The sequence below is a fragment of the Rana temporaria genome, chromosome 5 (genome assembly GCF_905171775.1).
Source record: "Rana temporaria chromosome 5, aRanTem1.1, whole genome shotgun sequence".
In the NCBI taxonomy this organism is placed as follows: domain Eukaryota; kingdom Metazoa; phylum Chordata; class Amphibia; order Anura; family Ranidae; genus Rana; species Rana temporaria.
The window spans coordinates 234,856,691-234,876,229 of NC_053493.1; the positions used below are offsets into that span (position 1 = coordinate 234,856,691).

At 40.3% G+C, this 19,539-nt stretch overlaps 1 protein-coding gene across 2 annotated transcripts in view; it reads right to left on the reverse strand.

The window, feature by feature from the left end:
* Positions 1-19,539, reverse strand: part of PIGN (phosphatidylinositol glycan anchor biosynthesis class N) — a 453,184-nt gene that overhangs the window by 123,336 nt on the left and 310,309 nt on the right. For both annotated transcript variants that reach the window (XM_040353586.1, XM_040353585.1), the window contains exon 20: positions 11,771-11,879. In XM_040353586.1, the coding sequence (XP_040209520.1) occupies positions 11,771-11,879 (109 nt within the window). The remainder of the gene's footprint in view (positions 1-11,770; positions 11,880-19,539) is intronic.

Here is a 19,539-nt window from a genome sequence, read left to right on the forward strand (position 1 = left end):
TGGTAGAGAAACAAGAAAATACATTGTATGCTGGGATGTCATTTAAAGAGGACCCATCTCTCATTATTAACAACAGTGGAATGTACAGCCAAACACATTGTTGTTTGTGTAGGATTGGTATACCAAGTTGGTTGGCTACATGCTGATTCTGGGACTGTGTACACCTGTTAACATGTTAATAGTGAGAATGTCATTGGGTATATGTGAGCGTGAAGCCATTTCTGAAATACCTTTGTAAAGTGAATGCTCTGTCAAATAACTGCAGACTGCATTTTCTCAAGGGCCCATTGAGTCCTTTGCATTTCTTAATGTATGGCAACCCCCACGTTACATGCATTGGGGTGCCATTCGTTCACACATGTGTTACAGCATGCCACAATGCACGTTAAAACACCACAGTGCGTTACAAATTTTGTGGCATGTCTGATTTTTTGGGACATTTTGGTGCATAGGAAACCCATTATTTTCAATGAGCTGCCTAAAGCAACACACTTTAAACTGTAGGTTAATGCACTGAAAAAATATCAATGGGTCCTAAAGCTGAGCTCCAGAAACAGATGAATATAAAACTGAAATGTGCATCTGTGAAGTGCCTTTTTTGCCCCAGGGATGTGTAATTGTGTTATTCACTTCTGTGGATTATAAAACTCTGCCAGGCTTCACAGCCAATGACACTATACTTTCTCTGTTAGATGCCTGTCAGTCAAGTGATCCTGTCACTGGGAACAATATACCAGCTACAGGATTACTAACAGACCACTTACCTGTTACTATAGAGTCACTCATTCGCTATCTGGACTAGCGAGTGAAATCCGGTGGTTTCTGGACTGGGGGGAAGTTCTTGGATTGAGGTAAATTAAATCCTTTGCAAACTGGAAATTTGCCCATAAAAGTTAGATAACAATAAATGTTCTTTAAAAAAAGAACATACATTCCACATCAATAATTATGCCACCAAAATTAATGTGTGTGGTAACCTGCCTCCAGCATTGCTCCAGTTTCTTCTTGCAAGATGCCGCCATTTTGTTGAAGCCCATGGCAGTCACTTCCTTAATGGAAACGCTCCCTCTTCTTGGTCTCAAAAACTATATGTCACTTTCTTAAAAATATGTACATTTCCAGCCATGATTGTAGTTCTTAGCTCAGATATAGAGGAAGGGTGACAGAAGCTTTACATTTCTGCCCTTCACAGGAAGCTGATGAGGGAGAAAGGAAAGAGAATAAAGCCCCATACACACTATCAGTTTTCCTGCAGGTTTTTCTCTTCAGGTTTACCAAAACCATCTAATATGAGGTCAAACCTTAATGCCGCGTACACACGGTCGTTTTATGTGATGAAAAAAAATGACGTTTTTAAAAACGGCACTTTAATTGACCGTGTGTGTGGGAAAACGTCGTTTTATGTCTTCTAAAAAACGACCAAAAAAAATTGAAGCATGCTTCAATTTTATGTGTCGTTTTTCAAAACGTCAACTTTTACTTCACAGAAATTGACCGTGTGTAGCAAAAACGTCGTTTAAAACGACGTTTTTTCATCCGCGCATGCCCAGAAGCTACTTATGAAGCAAGCTTCAATGGAAAAAGTGGTGGAACGTAACCTCGCTTTGCTAGAACATTGTGAGAAAAACGATGGTGTGTAGGCAACTTCGTCTTTGAAAATTGAAGTTTCAAAAACGTCATTTTTTACTTCACAGAAAATGTCGTTTTTTTTTTCATCACATAAAGTGATGGTGTGTACGGGGCATAAGAGTTTCAATTCGTATGCAATCAGGCAGGCCCTTGTACTACATGGTTTTGGTAAACCTGAAGAGAAAAACCTGCAGGAAAACTGATAGTGTGTATGGGGCTTCAGGGAGATAAGGTAAGACACTAAGGCACAGTTTGTCATGTCACCTCTTTTGCTTTTCTTTTTTTTGTCCCCAATCTGTGTTCCCTCAGCACAGTGTCCTTCCTGTTACTTTTTTCTCCTTCAGCAACAGTGCCGAGAATAGAGAGCAACTAAGCATGTGCAGAGCAGGGCGAGCCAGTGCCTTACTGGATTTTAAACAATATAGGCACTTATTTTTAGTGTTTGACATAGCTATACCTGCAAATGGTGCCAGTCTGAAGTGACCTATCAGGATTTAATTTACTTGCCTATAATTTGTACTTAGCTTTCATATTTTTTAGCATACTGTATTTGCTGGCGTATAAGACTACCTTTTACACTTAAAAAAACTGGCCAAAAATCAGGGGTCGTCTTATACGCTGGGTCAGCTGCTTGGATGCCTGCTGGATGTGTGGTAATACTGTACAGTATGTAGCTTTGGCTACATACAGTATATACCGCTTAGCCAATCCCGGTGAGCGATGTATTCAAACGAATACAGAGCCTGCTCGGATTGGAGTAACAACCTCTGCCAATCCGAGCAAGCTACATACAGATTGGCTTTGAGAGCCAGAGAGGCGTGGGCTGATGACGTTACAGCCTCTGCCAATCCAAGCAGGCTTTGTATTCATTAATAGAATTCATCACTCGCTGTGATTGGATCCAGCTCCAGCAAGAATGAAGAATATGGCTCCAAAAGGAAGAAATATGAAGCGTCGGAAGTCTCGGAAGGGGGGTCGTCTTATACGGTGAGTACAGGCAAAAAATCTTTAAAAAACTGTAAAATTAGGGGATCGTCTTATACGCCCGGTCGCCTTATACACCAGCAAATATGGTAATGAGCTCTGTCTGTCCAAATGAATGCTTAATGATCTCAAGGCTTAGGAGGTCAATTGCATGTTGATGCACTTTGTCCCCAATGTGTCCCTACTTTAAAATTGAAAAAGAAAAAATAGGCAGATGATGGACTTTAGAGGCGTATTATAATAAAAAATGTAATTTAAGTATAATACGTATATAAAAACCATCATCTGCCTATTTTTTCTTTTTCAATCTGATTATCTGGACCTGGCACTGTGTTTTTTAACTTTATATCCACAGCTCCACTCTGTGATGATATGACTCTTTATCCTACTTCAAAAGTGTTGTGAATAGTTTGCTGTCCTGTATAAACCTGCTCCAAAGAAACAATCAGAAAGGTAAGAAATATATTTTTAAATTATTTTAGGTATAATGGGTCAGATCCACATATAATTGGATCAGAGATACGCTACACCGCCGTATCTTACCTGGCTTTAAGTCAAATCCAGAAAGATTTCACACCGTAAGTTACGGCGGCGTAGTGTACTGTATTTCTGGCGGCGGAATTCAAATCGGCGATTAGGGGGCGTGATTCATTTAAATGAAGCGTGTCCCCGCGCCGATTGAACTGCGCATGCTCCGTTTTGAAATTTCCTGCCGGGCTTTGCGCGAAATGACGTCGCAACAACTTCATTTTTTTAACTTAGACATGACTTACGTCCATCCCTATTCACGGATGACTTACGCAAAAAAAATAATAATTCAAATTTCGATGCGGGAACGACGGCCATGCTTTAACATGGCAAGTCTATCTATACGCCGCAAAATAGCAGCTTTAACTATACGCCGGAAAAAGCCGACTAGAGACGACGTAAGAGAATGCGACGGCCGCGCGTACGTTCGTGGATCGTCGGAAAAAGCTAATTTGCATACCCAACGCGGAAAACGACGCGAACTCCACCCAGCGGGCGCTGAAGTATTGCACCTACGATCTGAAGGCGTACGAAGCCCTACGCCTGTCGGATCGAACCCAGAAGCCGTCGTATCTTGGTTTGAGGATTCAAACTAAAGATACGACGTGGGTAATTTGAAAGTAAGCCGGCGTATCAGTACTCGCTATGTGGATCTGGCCCAATGTGTACATGGGAACATACAGTACATTAGATATGGGTTTCTCAAATTAGACTGCAAAAGTGGAACTACACTTTAAAGCAATAGTTAAGTCCATTATTTTTTTCCTCTTGCTGGGGGTCCCCAGGTGGGTTATGCCATATTGTGCTAGTATGTACAGCATATTAGCAAATTGTGGCAGATTTACCTGCCCTCCAGTACTGCAGTGTGATTGATCCAGTGGCCACAGGTGCTTCCATGTTTGCCCAGTCTTCCTTCTGGGTTCCATGTCTTTGGCCATTTGAATGAGCTGACCGTCCGTGACATCACTCCTGCACATACATGCTAGAGTCGCATCGCCACGGCACAGATCGGGGACCGTAAATGTTCAGTGAGCTGTGCAAGAGGAAGCGTTGATAACAGCAGATACCAATAGGGTCTCTGCTGTCATAAATACCCTGCCTGTCAGCCATTTTACAAAGCTTACTACCACTTCAAGTTAAGAAAATACAGCTCTTTTATGAAAATAGCGTTTGCAAGCAATCTCTTGTGACCTAATGTCTAAGCAGCTTAGATCAAATGATGATCTCTGGCTAGCAGCAGCATTGTAGACAATTCAAGCCATGAGAGACTGAGAAAAGTCAGCTTTTTTGATGTGTCAGACCCTCAATGAATAACATTTCAGTGAGTAAGAGGGCTAGCAAGGCACAGAATTAGTCAGTGGTGCTAAATAGAAAGCAGAGCCTATATACTGCATGTAATGGCTGCCCCTCTTTACGTACTGTATATAATTAAATTACAAGCAATTCATATAAACAGGGTTTCGTACATTATCACACACTGATAAGATCATTTAAATTAGATTGATCTCTTTCATATGTGTATCCAAAAAAAATATAAAGACTACAGTTCCTTTATAACAGAAAATAACAAAAACAACTGATGAATGTATGCAAACAATACTTAAAGTGGCTGTAAACCCTTACATATACCCAGTGAAGTGACAAGGCTCAGGTGATAAACAGAGATTAAACACATCCTATTAAATAAGTTGTACCTGTTTATCTGCAACCCTCTATCCTCTGCAGTCTTCCAAAACACAAACATTTTACACAGCATCTCTCAAAAGTAGAAAGCAGGGGGCGGGGATCTGACATCACACACACTGCAGAGCTTGAGCACAGAGCTCTGCGAAAGCTGATTGGAAGGAACGGACACACCCTCTTTACACAGGCTCACAGAGACAAACAGAGCTGAGTTCTCTGAGTCACCTGCTGTATGCTGGAGGGGAGAGGGCTGACTCAGTGGGAGGCTGAGGTGCCACCTTTTTTTCTATCAGTGACTCATGCAGATAGCAGAGGAATCAGAGATCAGAGAAGAACCCGGCTTGGTGCTTTGGATTCATACTAGTACACACTGTAGAGGGGTGTGCTTTGTTAAATGTGCATGTCTGAGGTTTACAATCACTTTAACGTTAGTGTTTAAGAGAATGCGGCAGCACATTCCAGTGGCATTTATTTTTATTGGCACTCCAATGCAAGAAAAGGCACATATGCTACAGTGTACTGCAACATATACTATATGTAACTATAGTAAGCTACTACCATGCACTGTGTTGCAACAAATGGTGTATGTCTGATTATTTTGGAACATTTTGGGGGAAATTCACAGCCCATTAATTACACTGTAATGGATACTCTATAGCTAATGTATATCTTAGAGCAGAAAATCGAGCCCAGACCATACAACATGATAACATTTCAGAAATGCCATAAACAATGAAAGTAAACAAGTAAAAATGTACAGAGTATATTGCTGAAGAAAACAAAATTTAACAGATCTAACCTGAACAAAGCTTTGGTAATAAACAGAGATAACGGAATGGGATTTTTTAGGTGCATAAACAACACAAGGAGTATATCAAAAATACATTTTATTTATACATAATTAAATATATATATAGAATATAAAAATCCATCATACAGTAAAATATGGTTTCATATATGCATACAGACAAATTTCTCTACATGTTTCGCCATTTAATTTGGCTTCCTCAGGAGTTTTTTGTCAAGCACGACTGAAACACAAGATAAGCAGAAACAAACAATATGAACAAGAAATACAGAAAATATATATGAAAAAAGAAACACAATATTAACAAATGACTGGACAAAAGTCTATACCATATTCAAAGGGCTTAGGGTATGATATTATACTGATTAACTAGGATCTAATCACTATAATATCATACCCTAAGCCTTTTTAATATGGTATAGACTTTTGTCCAGTCATTTATATATATATATATATTTTTGTGTGTGAATATTGTGTTTCTCTTTTCATATATATTTTCTGTATTTCTTATTCATATTGTTTGTTTCTGCTTATCTTGTGTTTCAGTAGTGCTTGACAAAAAACTCCTGAGGAAGCCAAATCAAATGGCAAAACATGTAGAGAAATGTGTCTGTATGCATATCTGATACCATATTTTACTGTATGATGGATTTTTATACTCTATTTATTTAATTATGTATAAATAAAATGTATTTTTGATATACTCATTGTGTTGTTTATGCACCTAAAAAATCCCATTCCATTATCTCTATGTTTGTTTATTAATTAAGAGATGTGGTGCATGATTTATTCATTTCAAAAAGTGCAAGATATCTGTCTGTCATGCTGACCCTATTGCTTCTGTACTTTGAGTCAGTGACCCATGAGAAGTTTACAAAAAAGACTAACAATTTACACATTGATTTGCGTACTACTTCAGGGTCAGTGACTTAAAATGTGCTAAAGCCAGGTCAGAAAACCCAGTGAACTAACATTTTCAGAAGAAAATAAGCAATGGCAGTCCTGGTATTTCTATCATTATGAGCTTACACATGCTTTTTCAAGCTATAGGAAGAGTAGTGTAATTATGCCATGCCCACACATCTGTGCCTCTGTAAGCCCACACATAAAAAATGCTCGCTCATCCTGTGCATGGAGAATAGAACCCCATGATCTGTCACTGCTGACAAGGTACATCCAATGAGGGCCTGGGAACAGATGTATTCCATATAGCGGTAGTTCTTCTACAGCTCTATTCCGAATCAGTGATGTTGTTCCTGTGCTAATGGATGTCTCAACCATCTATGCTACCAGCAGGAGCCATCCATTTTCCGGACCATATTCCGCCATCGGAATCCAGAAGGCAACGCCAAAAAAAAATGTCAGGTGTGCACCAAAAGAAGAGTTAGGAAAGACACCAGCTTCCATTGTCCCCAATGTCCCTCCCAACCTGGCCTTTGCATCGGAGAAGGCTTCAAGCGATATCACACTCTCGAAAAATATTAGCCCATATTTCTAATACTGCCATTTCCCCGTTTTCAATTTCTGTCCTGAATATTTCCCTGGTGCCTCAACCAACCATATTATTGTCTTCCATGTGAACTGACCCTGGCCTGTTTCTCGACTATGCCTCTGCATACCGTCTGCATTGTTTATCCACCATGTTTCTGCCTTTAACGTGAACTGACCCTGGACTGTATGGACTATGCCTCTGCCTACCGTCTATTTTTGCCTTTTACCTGCACTGACCTTGGCCTGTTGACCATTTTTTTGCCTGCCCCTTGGACTGATCTTTCACCCTGCTACACATGGGTCTCACATATGTGTGGGGCTCCAGAATAGTGTTCTGAGTTGAGAAAAACTGTTTTTGGTTTTCTGTGTTCCCAGAACAGGGTCTGGTTGTCCGGAGGCTTCAAAGCGATTTGGGTGGGAAAAGCCTCTACTCCTGTCCCCATTCTTTCCTGACCGATGCCCTAAGCTTGATGGTCCTGCCTACTCCCTGGACAAATACTCTGGCTGTGCTGACCATACCTCTGCCTGCTGCATGTACTAAATAAGGACAGTATTCCTGCCTGCTGCATGGATGATCCTTTGATCCTTTTGCTGCTGCTGACCACATCCCTGCTGTTATCTGGACCGATGATTTGGCTGTGCTGACAACATCTCTACCTGTATTGACTTTTCCTTCCTGCTGCCTGTTTTGCTGTCGCTGTCCACGTTCCTGCCTGCTGCCTGGACCGATGCTCTCCTCTGTGGACCACGGCACTACTAAAACCGCAGGTAATCTTTTCTTTACCATTTGCTCAGTAGAATGTATTTTGGTTTGTAATTGGTATGTACAGTACATGCTATGTGTTAGAAATATGAAGGGCCCTTAACAATGTGATAGGTTGGCAGGAATGTATGCATGTAATTTATGCTCCTAGAACACCTGACAGTGCCACTTGGATGTTGGGCCTCTGTATGTGGCCAGGCTGTGTAAAAGTCTCACACATGTGGTATCGCCATACTCAGGAGTAGCAGAATGTATTTTGGGGTGTCCTTTTTGCTATGTACATGCTGTGTGTTGGAAATATCTTATAAATGGACAACATTGTGTAAAAAAAATGCGTTTTTCATGCGTTTTTCATTTTTTCCCAACATTTTCCAAAAACTTCTGGGAAAAAATGTACTGTTCAAAAGACTCATTATGCCTCATAGATTATACCTTGGGGTGTTATCTTTTTAAAATGGGGTAATTTGGTGGGGGTTTCCATTGTCCTGATGCTCCAGGGTCTTTAAAACTGTAATAGGTGGTTGAGAAATGAGATGTGTAATTTATGCTTGTAGAACGCCTGATGGTGCTACTTCAATGTTGGACCTCTGTGGCCAGGCTGTGTAAAACTCTCACACATGTGGCATCACCATACTCAGGAGGAGTAGCAGAATGCATTTTGGGGTGTCAGTTTTGCTATGTACATGCTATGTGTTGGAAATATCTTATAAATGGACAACTTTGTAAAAAAAAAATGCGTTTTCATTTTTTTCCCACATATTCCAAAAACTTGTGGGGAAAAATGAACCGTTCAAAAGACTCATTATGCCTCATAGATTATACGTTGTTAGCTTTCAAAAATTGGGTCATTTTGTGGGTGTTTCCATTGACCTGGTGCTCCAGGGCCTTCAAAAGTGTGATAGGTTATCATCAAATGAGATGTGCAATTTATGCTCATAGAACTCCTGACGGTGCTACTTGGATGTTAGACCTCTGTACGTGGCCAGGCTGTGTAAAAGTCTCACACATGTGGTATCACTATACTCGGGAGGAGTAGCAGAATGTATTTTGGGGTGTAATTGAAAGTATACATGTGCTGTGTGAGAGAAATAACTTGTTATTATGACAATTTTGTGCAAAAAAAATGTAAATAATAATTTTCCCAAGAATTGTGGAAAAAAATTACAACTTCAAAAAACTCACCATGCCTCTTACTAAATACCTTGGAATGTCTGCTTTCAAAAAAAGGGGTAATTTGGGGTGATTTGTACTTCCCAGGCTTGTTAGAGTTTCAAGAAATAATATAGGCCTTCAGTACATCAGGTGTGATAATTTTTTTAATGATTTGCACCATAGTTTGTAGACTTTATGGGGCAGATCCACAAAGATCTTCCCCGGCGCAGTGTATCAGAGATACGCTACGCCGCCGTAACTTATTTGTGTTATCTTCGAATCCTTAAAGATTTTGCGCCGTAAGTTACGGCGGCGTAGTCTATCTCTGGCGGCGGAATTCAAATTGGCAATTAGGGGCCGTGTTTCATTTAAATGAATCGCGTCCCCGCGCCGAATGAACTGCGCATGCGCCGTCCCTAAATTTCCCGCCGTGTATTGCGCTAAATGACGTCGCTAGGACATCATTTTTTTAACATAGACGTGAATTATGTCCATCCCGATTCACGGACGACTTACGCAAATAAAAAAAAAAATTCAAATTAAACGCGGGAATGACGGCCATACTTAACATGGCAAGTCTAACTATACGCCGCAAAACACCAGCTTTAACTATACGCCGGAAAAAGCCGACTAGAGACGACGTAAAAGAATGCGTCGGCCGTGCGTACGTTCGTGGATCGTCGCTAATTTGCATACCCGACGCGGAAAACGACGCAAACTCCACCCAGCGGACGCCGAAGTATTGCATCTAAGATCCAAAGGCGTACGAAGCCGTACGCCTGTCGGATCTAACCCAGATGCCGTTGTATCTTGGTTTGAGGATTCAAACTAAGGATACGACGCGGGAAATTTGAAAGTACGCCGGCGTATCAGTAGATACACCGGCGTACTCTCTCTGTAGATCTGCCCCTATAACTTTCACAGAGACCAAATAATATACACCATTTTTTTTTTTTTTACTAAAAATATAGGTATAGAGGTATACATTTTGGCCAAAATGTAAGAAGAAAAAATACTTATATGCAAAATTATACAATAGAAACTAAAAAAAAATGATTTTTTTTCAAAAATGTCTCTTTTCTCGCTTATATTGCAAAAAATAAATAAAAAAACCAGCAGTGATTAAATACCACCAAAAGAAAGTTATGTTTGTGAAAAATATATATATAAAAATATTGTTTGGGTACAGTGTAGCATGACTGAGTAATTGTCATTCAAATTGTGAGAGCGCTGAAAGCTAAAAATTGGTCTGGGAAGGAAGGGTGTATAAAAGCCCTGTATAGTGGTTAAGAATTGGTAATTGTGTTTGCAGGAGGTACTAGCAGAATACAACATGCTAATAAAATTGTAATCAAAAACAGCATTTGACTATTTCATTCTATAACTGCTTTAGCATATCATTCCTTATAAAATGTAGTAGGGGAATCACCAAATGTGAAGCATTGACTGATAAAGTACTGCTTTATCTAAATAGATTTATTTGTAGATCTTTATGACTGATCTGCTTATAAAGTTAAGGCTCGAAAAAGAAAATGCTAGTAATGAATACATATTTCTTACAGTTTTACTTGCATTTTAAAAAGAAGCAAGCAAAACAAAAAAGATTTAGGACACAAATCTTCAGGAAGTTTAAAAATGGTGGCAAAGAGTTCTTTATATACAATCATAGAAGAATGCAAAATCAAAAGTAGCAGGCAGCAATGACTGAAATGACCATAAATATCAGATGATCTGTAACTGTTACAGGTAGGTCAAAAATACATATTTTACTGCACCTTTTATTATGTCAAAATCTTCTGTCTGCCTTAGGAATTAAAGCAGAGTTCCACTCAAAAGTGGAATTTCCGCTTTAAGCACTCCTCGCCCTCTGACATGCCACATTTGGAATGACATTTTTTTGGGGGGGGGTTTAGAGAGACTTCATGTCCCACTTCCTCCTTCCTTTTTTTGGCCACCTAGGCGACTCCTCCTCTCGCCCCAGACGGCCCCTCCCTGGCAGCAATCTTCCGGGACACAACTCAGGTCCCAGAAGATCGGCTGGCCAATAGGAGCATGCAGCGTGACTCGCACATGTGCAGTGCACGCCCGGCCGTGCCCACAGTTACGATGACGGTTTCGAGTAGAGGAGGGGGAGAGGAGCGAGCCTCCGGGCGGCTGCATTGCTGGACCGTGGGGCAGGTAAGTGTCGGTTTATTAAAAGTCAGCAACTATGATTTTTGTAGCTGCTGACTTAATAAACTAAAACACTGGTGGAACTCCACTTTGGATAAAACAAAAAACTAAGGTCCCTGAAAATTATGGGCCAAGTTTAAGGTTATTGTGCCTTATCTTTGAGCATTAATTCTGGGGATCCAGTTGCAATTTTGGAACTTGCAGCAATATATTACAGACCCCCTATGAAACCATTCTCCAAATCTCCCTTGGTAAAGAGAGAGGCCTGCCCCATAACCCCTAAGTGTTTTGAACTTGACTGTACATCATACGGTAAGTTAGATGCAGAGATGAATAGGGTAGGCAACTGCTTATTATTAAAAATATTCCTACATAATAAACATGTATTTACCATTCATGAAATGCTTGATCTAGTTTAATAAACGTGGGCTAAAAAACTGGAGAATATTAATATATACTCCTAGATATGAAGAAACATACTGTATATATGGCGTAATCATATTAGCTGTCATTGTAAGCAACACAGATATACAATACATTAATACATTGTGTGTACATACCTAGTATTGACCAACTCAATATCTGGTTTAGCAGTGGCAGTCCTTGCTTGGCAGCTAGGCTGGAGTGAGTGGTGTTTACAATCCATATAGAAACTGCAAGGCTCAACATCTATAAAAGCAAACAGTTAATTGCAGTGGCAGCACACACAGTAAACACTGATCAGTACCTAAAAAAAAATCCCATTTTGTATCGAGAACAAGCTCCTACCTAACATTAGCATTTACTGCATTAATAAATAGTGCTCCACTAGAAACATAACCAGTGTCAGAAAAAGAAAGATTTGAATATTTTGCAGGCTGTTCTGGTCTTTTGCTAATTCTCATGTACAGCCTTGCATAAACATTGAGGATTCTGTGACAATATTGTATTTGACTTACCTAGCCTACTTTCTAGGCATTTAATGTTACAACTTGCCAAGCTAAACAAATGCAGTTAGACAGGAATCTTTATTAATGCAACACTTAAATACAGCAATTTTTATGATAAGAAATACTGGGCATGGGGGGCCATGAAGAATACTGACCACTATAGTATTAATGATAATTTTCTTGGCCAAGGGAATCGTAGTTTAAGAATTGTTCATGCTTTAACAGCATTTTAACCACAGCCTCAGAAGATTTGGCTGCTCACTGACCAGGCCATTTTTTTGCGATTCGGAACTGTGTCACTTTAACTGACAAATGGGAGGTCGTGCGACGCTGTACCCAAAGTGGAGCTTTCTTTCGGTGGTATTTGATCCCCTCTGCATTTTTTAGCGCTATAAACAAAAGAAGAGCGTCAATTTTGAAAAAATATATATCCTCAGTTTAGGCTGATATGTATTCTTCTACATATTTTTGGTAAAATAAATCGCAATAAGTGTATATTGATTGGTTTGTGCAAAAGTTATAGCGTCTACGCACGTTTTACTAGTAATGGCGATGATTAGCGAATTTTATCAGGACTACGATATTACGGCGGACAGATCGGACACTTTTGACAAATTTTTGAGACCAGTCACAATTATACAGAGATCAGTTCTATAAAAATGCACTGATTACTGTATAAATGTCACTGGCAGGAAAGGGATTAACACTAGGGGGCTATCAAGGGGTTAAGCGGTGTTCCCTAAGTGTGTTCTAACTGTGGAGGGGGGGTGGAAAGAACACATAGATGCCGGTTCTTTCAGGGGACATTTTGATTGTGTGTTCATATTAAGTATGAACAGCGATCTGTCATTTCCCCTAGTACAGTGGTTCTCAACCTGGGGGTCGGGACCCCCTCGGGGGTCAAATGACAATTTGCCAGGGGTCACCAAATTCTGGGCTGTTCCTGAAGCCTGCAGCACTCTCAGCCTTTTCACAGCCATCCAGCAGCGTTGTCCCTGGAGCCTGTGGGCGCCCAGCTGGGCTGCTCCTGGAGCCTTTGCCCGCCCATTCAGTTCACGGCTTGGCTGGGGGGCAGAGACTAGTGGTCAGCTGACTGGTGAGAAATGTTAAGTGGGAGGGGCTGGAGGAGACCCTATCTTCTGATTTCGGCATAGGTGTCACTGCTGCGAGACACCACAGAGCTGGAGACACATTGAGTAACACTACCTGTGATTAGAGTTGCCATTTAAAGTCCCCACTATAGTTCTCAGATCAGCAGATGATCTTGATCAAGAGCGTCTAAGCTGGCTGATCAGAACTCCCCGCCAGCACCCCCCCCCCTCGGAGTAATAGAAGGAATAAAAATAGAGAATACATGGAAAAGAGAGGAAAAGAGGGGGAGGAACAAAGAAAAAAGGGAGAGAAAGTATAAGAGAATAAACAGGAAAGATTCCTAGAGAGAGGGATGGGGGGGGGGTCAAGAAATTAAGATATAGAGATTAAAATGAAAGAAAGTAGAACATAGAGAGAGTGGAACATTTTAAAATGGACCAGAAGGGGTGTAAGGGACTTAGGGAGCCCTAAATGTACATGGGCTAGGGGCGCAAATTATTTGTCTTGCCTTGGGTGCGGACAACCCACGCTACGAAAATTCTACTGTTAGGGGTCCCCACTGCCCTAGTAAGTCCCATCCCCCCTTCAGTTAGAACACAGAGAGGAAACACAGTTATCCCCTTGATCGCCCCTAGCATATACCAAGCATATATTTTAGCAAGTCTCCAGATAATAGTCAACATATGTTAAACTCAAATTACTGTTTGTTGTTTGTTTTTTGTTGTTGTTGCCTTCTAAAAACACTGGAGATTGATATAAATATTTAATTTGTGTTCTCCTAAGAGCCAGTTCACACAGGGTTGACCTGGGATCCGACTTGAAGTTGCCCCAAGTCGTGTGGTAGAGAAAATCAATGGAAGTGAATGAAGCCGTCTTAATACACACTACTGAAGTCGCTCCGAGTTCAGAAAAGGTTCCTGTACTACTTCAATCCGACTTTTAGGCAACTTGTAGGCAACTTGTACCCATTGATTTCAATGGAAGTTGCCTCAGAAGTCTGATCACTGTCTTAACTGAAGCAACAATACAGGAAGATAACATACATTTCTCAGGCAAACCCCTCCCTTCCCCTCCCTCCCATAGAGCCGATTCTTGTTTGATTGGCCACTGGAAAGCCTCCTGTCCTGGAGGCAACTTGAAGTTGCCTTGTAAGTTGCCTGATGATTCATACTCAAGTCGTGTCCAAGTTGCCTCCCAAAGTCATGCTGGAAGTCGTGTTGCCCCTGTGTGAACCGGCTCTTAACTGCTACTATTTATAGTGACTATGTTTATTGACAATATATGCTTGTAATTTTGAAAATGTAATAAACAAATTTGACAAGAAAGTAGAAAATAATGTTTTGTTTTTTAAATTTGATATTTTTCGCTTATATCACAAAAAATGTAAAAGCCAGTGGTGAATAAATACCACCAAAAGAAATCTCTATTTGTTTGAACAAAATTATAAAAATGTCATTTGGGTAAAGTGTAGCATGACTGAGTAATTATCATTCAAAATGCATGAGCACGGATAGGTGAAAATTGTGAGGAAGTGGGTGAAAGTGCCCAGTATTGAGGTGGTTAAGGAGTGAAATATTTGTTAACATGCATAGTAAAAACCTAACAACAGTTTGGTAAACTGTAACTATATGTTTTAAAGTAGTGGAAACATTTGTTGTTTCTGTGTTCTTTGCTGATAAGTGCATTTAACAAGTTGCATATTTTTTTTATCTGTTGAATCCTCAATGTTATGAGGTTTGCACATACAGTACATGAATTAAGAGAAAGACACTGCCTCTGGCGGTAAATTGCACAGTACATGCTAAAATGGGATTTTCAGGTCAAGTCCTTGGAGGGTTACACAGAATCAAATCTATTTTGTGCCTGATTTCATGAGAACCTTTGCAACAGCTGCAGAAGTTTAAAAGCAATTAATAAAGTTAGCCCTTCTATCTCTCAAAGGCAAATATATGACACCATTACTAAATGCAGCATAATCTCTGCAATCTATTTTCAGATATTGCTAACCCTGACTATTCTGGAGAAGCCCTTTAATATTTTTTTTTTAAATTGGGTGACGTAGGGAACATAGTCAAAGTGTTAAAATCCTTTACTCCTGAGGCAAAACGGTCAAAATGTCAAACTCAACAGTGAGAAAAAGGTCAGTAATGATTCAATAACAGCTCATTATAAGCAACTGATTAACACAACTCTCTGGTATTCCCCGATCAATTACAGTGAGTTTCAAATTATCATACTAATTTTCATTTTGAAATTCTACTTTACAGAAAGTGTAAGTAATACAATGTGAAAAATGAAGCTCTTGGGCATACATCAGCAGGGGAGAACTGAAAGCTTTGAATTTAGAAAGTCACATACTGGACAGCTGCAGACATCTTTGTCAATAACCCACTTCATTTAAAAACTTCCTGTTTTCTTTCCATCTCATTTCTGTACCATCAGTTTGAGCCTTGAGTTCAGAGGTTCTAGTTGACCTGTAAGGTATTTTTTGCTTTACTTGTAAAATCCTTGTGTTGGAATCCTTTACTGACAAGGTTATGCTGCCACCTTCAGGTGATTGGACACCAGAAAAAAATATAGGAAGTCCCATTCTAGGCATAACACCTCCCCGTTAGGCAAGGCTTCAGTTTTGTAGCAAGCCATAAACCACAAGACAGAAGGGCGAAATCTCGGTGTTCTGTGAAATACTCCAAGAATGTTTTTTTACAGGTAAAACAACAATCTAATTTTCTTTATCATACATCACTGGACATATCCTGCCAACAGAGATACCCCAAAGCCCTGAATATGATGGGAGGCAAACATGGCAACAAACCCAACTGCCCCCAAACTAAACAGAATAGAACCTCACATAGTAGCCTGCAAAACACACTGAACAAAGGTAGCATTCTCATCAGGTCTAGCATCCACTAGGTAAAATTTGGTAAAAGTATGAACTGAAAACTTTATGAACTACCAAAGCCTGGTGACGAACAGCCCAGGAAGTACCAACCTAGTGGAATGGGCTGTTACCAAAAATGGCAGAACGTTGCCCTTTGGACTGTTTGCATGAGAAATAAGTTGACAAATTTGAGAAACGGTAGATTTGAAATTTTGCATGACCCTTCTGTGGACTTTCAAGAAGCACAAAAAGGGAATCTAACTGATGGACAGCAGAAGCCAACTTAGAGTACAACTGATAGCACAAACCACATCCAAAGTTTGAAGAGCTTAGTCCCTTCATAAGGCTTAGAACAGAAAGGCTGCAACATTGTGTCCTAGTTGAAAGAGAATGAAGACGCAGGGGCTTTTTGGTGAAGCACCAGGAACAGTTCCTTACAGGAAAGAGCAGACAATTTCAAAACTGTTGGAGCCAAAGCAATGGCAACCAGAAAAATAACCTTCTGAGTCAGAAGTACTAAAGGAAAATCCCCAATGGGTTTAAATGGTGACTTCTGCAATACAGAAAATATCAAGTTATGGTCCTGCAGCAGTAGAACAATATGAGTGATGCCTTATACAAAGGCACACACCAAGGAATATGAAGAAATTGTTCTCTGAAAAAGAGTCAACCAAGGCTGAAATCTGACCCTTGATCATACTCAAAGCCAAACCCTGATCAACTTTAGAGTGGAGAAAAGCCAGGATGCGACCCATTCGCACCAAGCAAAATAAGATTTCCCACTAAATTTGCCAGTGCCTCCCCCTCACAAGGAAAGGTGGATTGCCCCCCCCCCCGATACTTTACGCGACCAGTAGGTCCACAAGGAAATCTCTGCTGCGACTTTTAGTCCCACAGGAAAAGTCTATCTGTGACCTGTAGTCCCAGAAGTACGCTTAGCTGCAAAATGTTGTCCCACAGAGCCTGTACAGCTGGGGTGGAGAGAAACTCTCTGCCTTTTGCATTTGGTGCTCAGAGCTCTTCCAGCCATCCAAAGCATAACAAAGCAAGGGGTGGTACACAAAAGCTCCACAAAACACTACATTCACTGCTGTGACCTGTAATGCCACACTAAATAAACTTAAAAAGAAACTTTAGGTGTTATCTTTCTTTCCTTCCCTCGCCGCAGAGGAAATTGTAAACACCAGAGGAGGGTACAAGCTTGGCTACTCTAGGGCACTCATCAGTTCTGCCGCAAGACACTGTAGGGGGTCCAATCTTCACAATCATGGCAGGCAATGCCACAAGGGCCTTAAGGGACTTAACGCCTCAACTTGAGAACACTGCCCAGGACCTGTATAGCGCTACACCGGTCATTAAGGCAAGTTATCACTGCACAGGGTCCCATTCCAGTGCTGACCAGCAATGCTACAGGCCATTTCACATGTCCAGTGAGAGGTGTAGATATCATTCCTCTGAGCACTGAAAAATGGATCTAGTCTAAAGTACTAGTCTCCTAACACCAGGTGGAATCATTGAGAAGCTAGCTACATTTCCAAGTAGAGATTGAACAGACAAAAGCATCACCTATAACACTAACAAAAAAAACTCTTGCCTAACGGAGAGAGGTTATGCCCAGGAGGTGACTTCAAGGTTTTTTTTTTTCTTTGTGTTTTTTGTTTGTTTTTTGCCAGAGTCCAATCCCCTGAAGGTGACAACATAACCCTATCATCGTGGATATGAAGATGCTCTTTGTCCTATTATGTATGAAAAAGTAAAAGGCTTTGGTTATACTTCTCAACCTAATTACATCATGTTTTTTTTTTTTTAAAGAATTAAAGCCTTATTCCAGCCTGTTTTAATTTTGAACAGTGAAATGAAAGTTCAAATTTCTGTCATGGTATTTCCATGGGCCTTGCACTGCTTTAAGGTGTTAAAAGTACAGTTGCGAGGTGGATTTTTATACAGGTTTTTATTCTTGCCTGTATTTCCATTGGGGAGATTTATCCTCACTTCCTGTCGCCGTGACACCCACATATGAAATGGGTATGTGGTTGTCACTGGGACAGGGAGGCATGGACAATAAAGTCACAGCTAGAAGTTATAAGCTTTCCTCACTCTGAAAAAAATGTGTTTTGTCCCCATAGGAGAGGGAGAAATTGCCTTAACAGAAAGACAGATGGCAATGAAAACCTGACAGAGGCTCTAACCCTTCCATGCGCTACCAAAAACAAAATCAAACTTTTTGGATGGATTGGGCTTTAATTGACCTTGAATCGCATAGATCCTTTTGTATCGCATATACTAAATGTGCCAACACATGAGGATTATAAATCACATTGGGTCATTTTTGTCCTAACAGTTTAGCATTGCCAAAGACCACATTTACAGGTTATTCCTTTTTCTGGCAAACTAAATGGATGGGTATAAAATGGACTACACTAGTCCCTATTGGTCCCTGCTACCAAATCTCCAGTTCTATCAGATTTGGATGTACAGCTCAACATGGTAGCAGGGCTGCTGAAATCTAGACCAGATCATTCTACTTCATCTTCCTGAACATGAACTCCTTTATACCTGGACTCAGTTCATATAACAAATGTTCACTAAGCAACCAATTTGAAGCATTATAAATATTAAAAACAGTGATAAAGCTTAACTATACCAAAACAATATATAACTTTGTATTAGCTGCTGGTAAGATGAACTTCTGAGTGACTCCAATGGTGCAGTAACACTAATTATCCAGATTCTAAGCTATGAAAACGTTCAATTTGTTAACAAAAAAAAAACATAATTCAAACTTGTACTATACATTCAACACAATTTTTTCACAAATGCTACCAAACTAAAAACAGCTTAGGCTACACTGCTTTTGATTATATACCTATCATTACACATACAGTGGGTGTAGAAAAAAAGTACCCCTCTTTAAAATAATCAGATTGTGTTGCTTTGCAGCCTGAAACTAAGACAGACACAGTTTTTGTTTTATCCAGCTGTATTTACTAGTATAGCTTATAGCATCCAGTTAAAAGATATAACACCAACATGTCAAAAAAAAAAAACGGAATCACTGAGTTGGAAAAAGGATCACCCCCTTATTTTGGTTGACCACATTTTGCTTTAATTACAGTCAGTTGTTTGTTGTGATATGTATCTACTAACTTTTCGAATCTAGACTTTGCAATGTTTGCCCACCCTTCTTTGCAGAACTGCTCAAGTCCAGTAAAAAATCAGGTTACCATTTGTGGACTGAAGTCTTCAAATCATTCCACATATTTTCAATGGGGTTTAAAGAGGAGTTCCACCCAAATTTGGAACTTCCTCTCAATCCACTCCTCTCCCCCTTACATGCCACATTTGGCATGTAATTTTTTTGGGGGGGGAGTGGGGGCTTCAGCACGAGTGGGACTTCCTGTCCCACTTCCTCCTTCCTGTAGGCGAC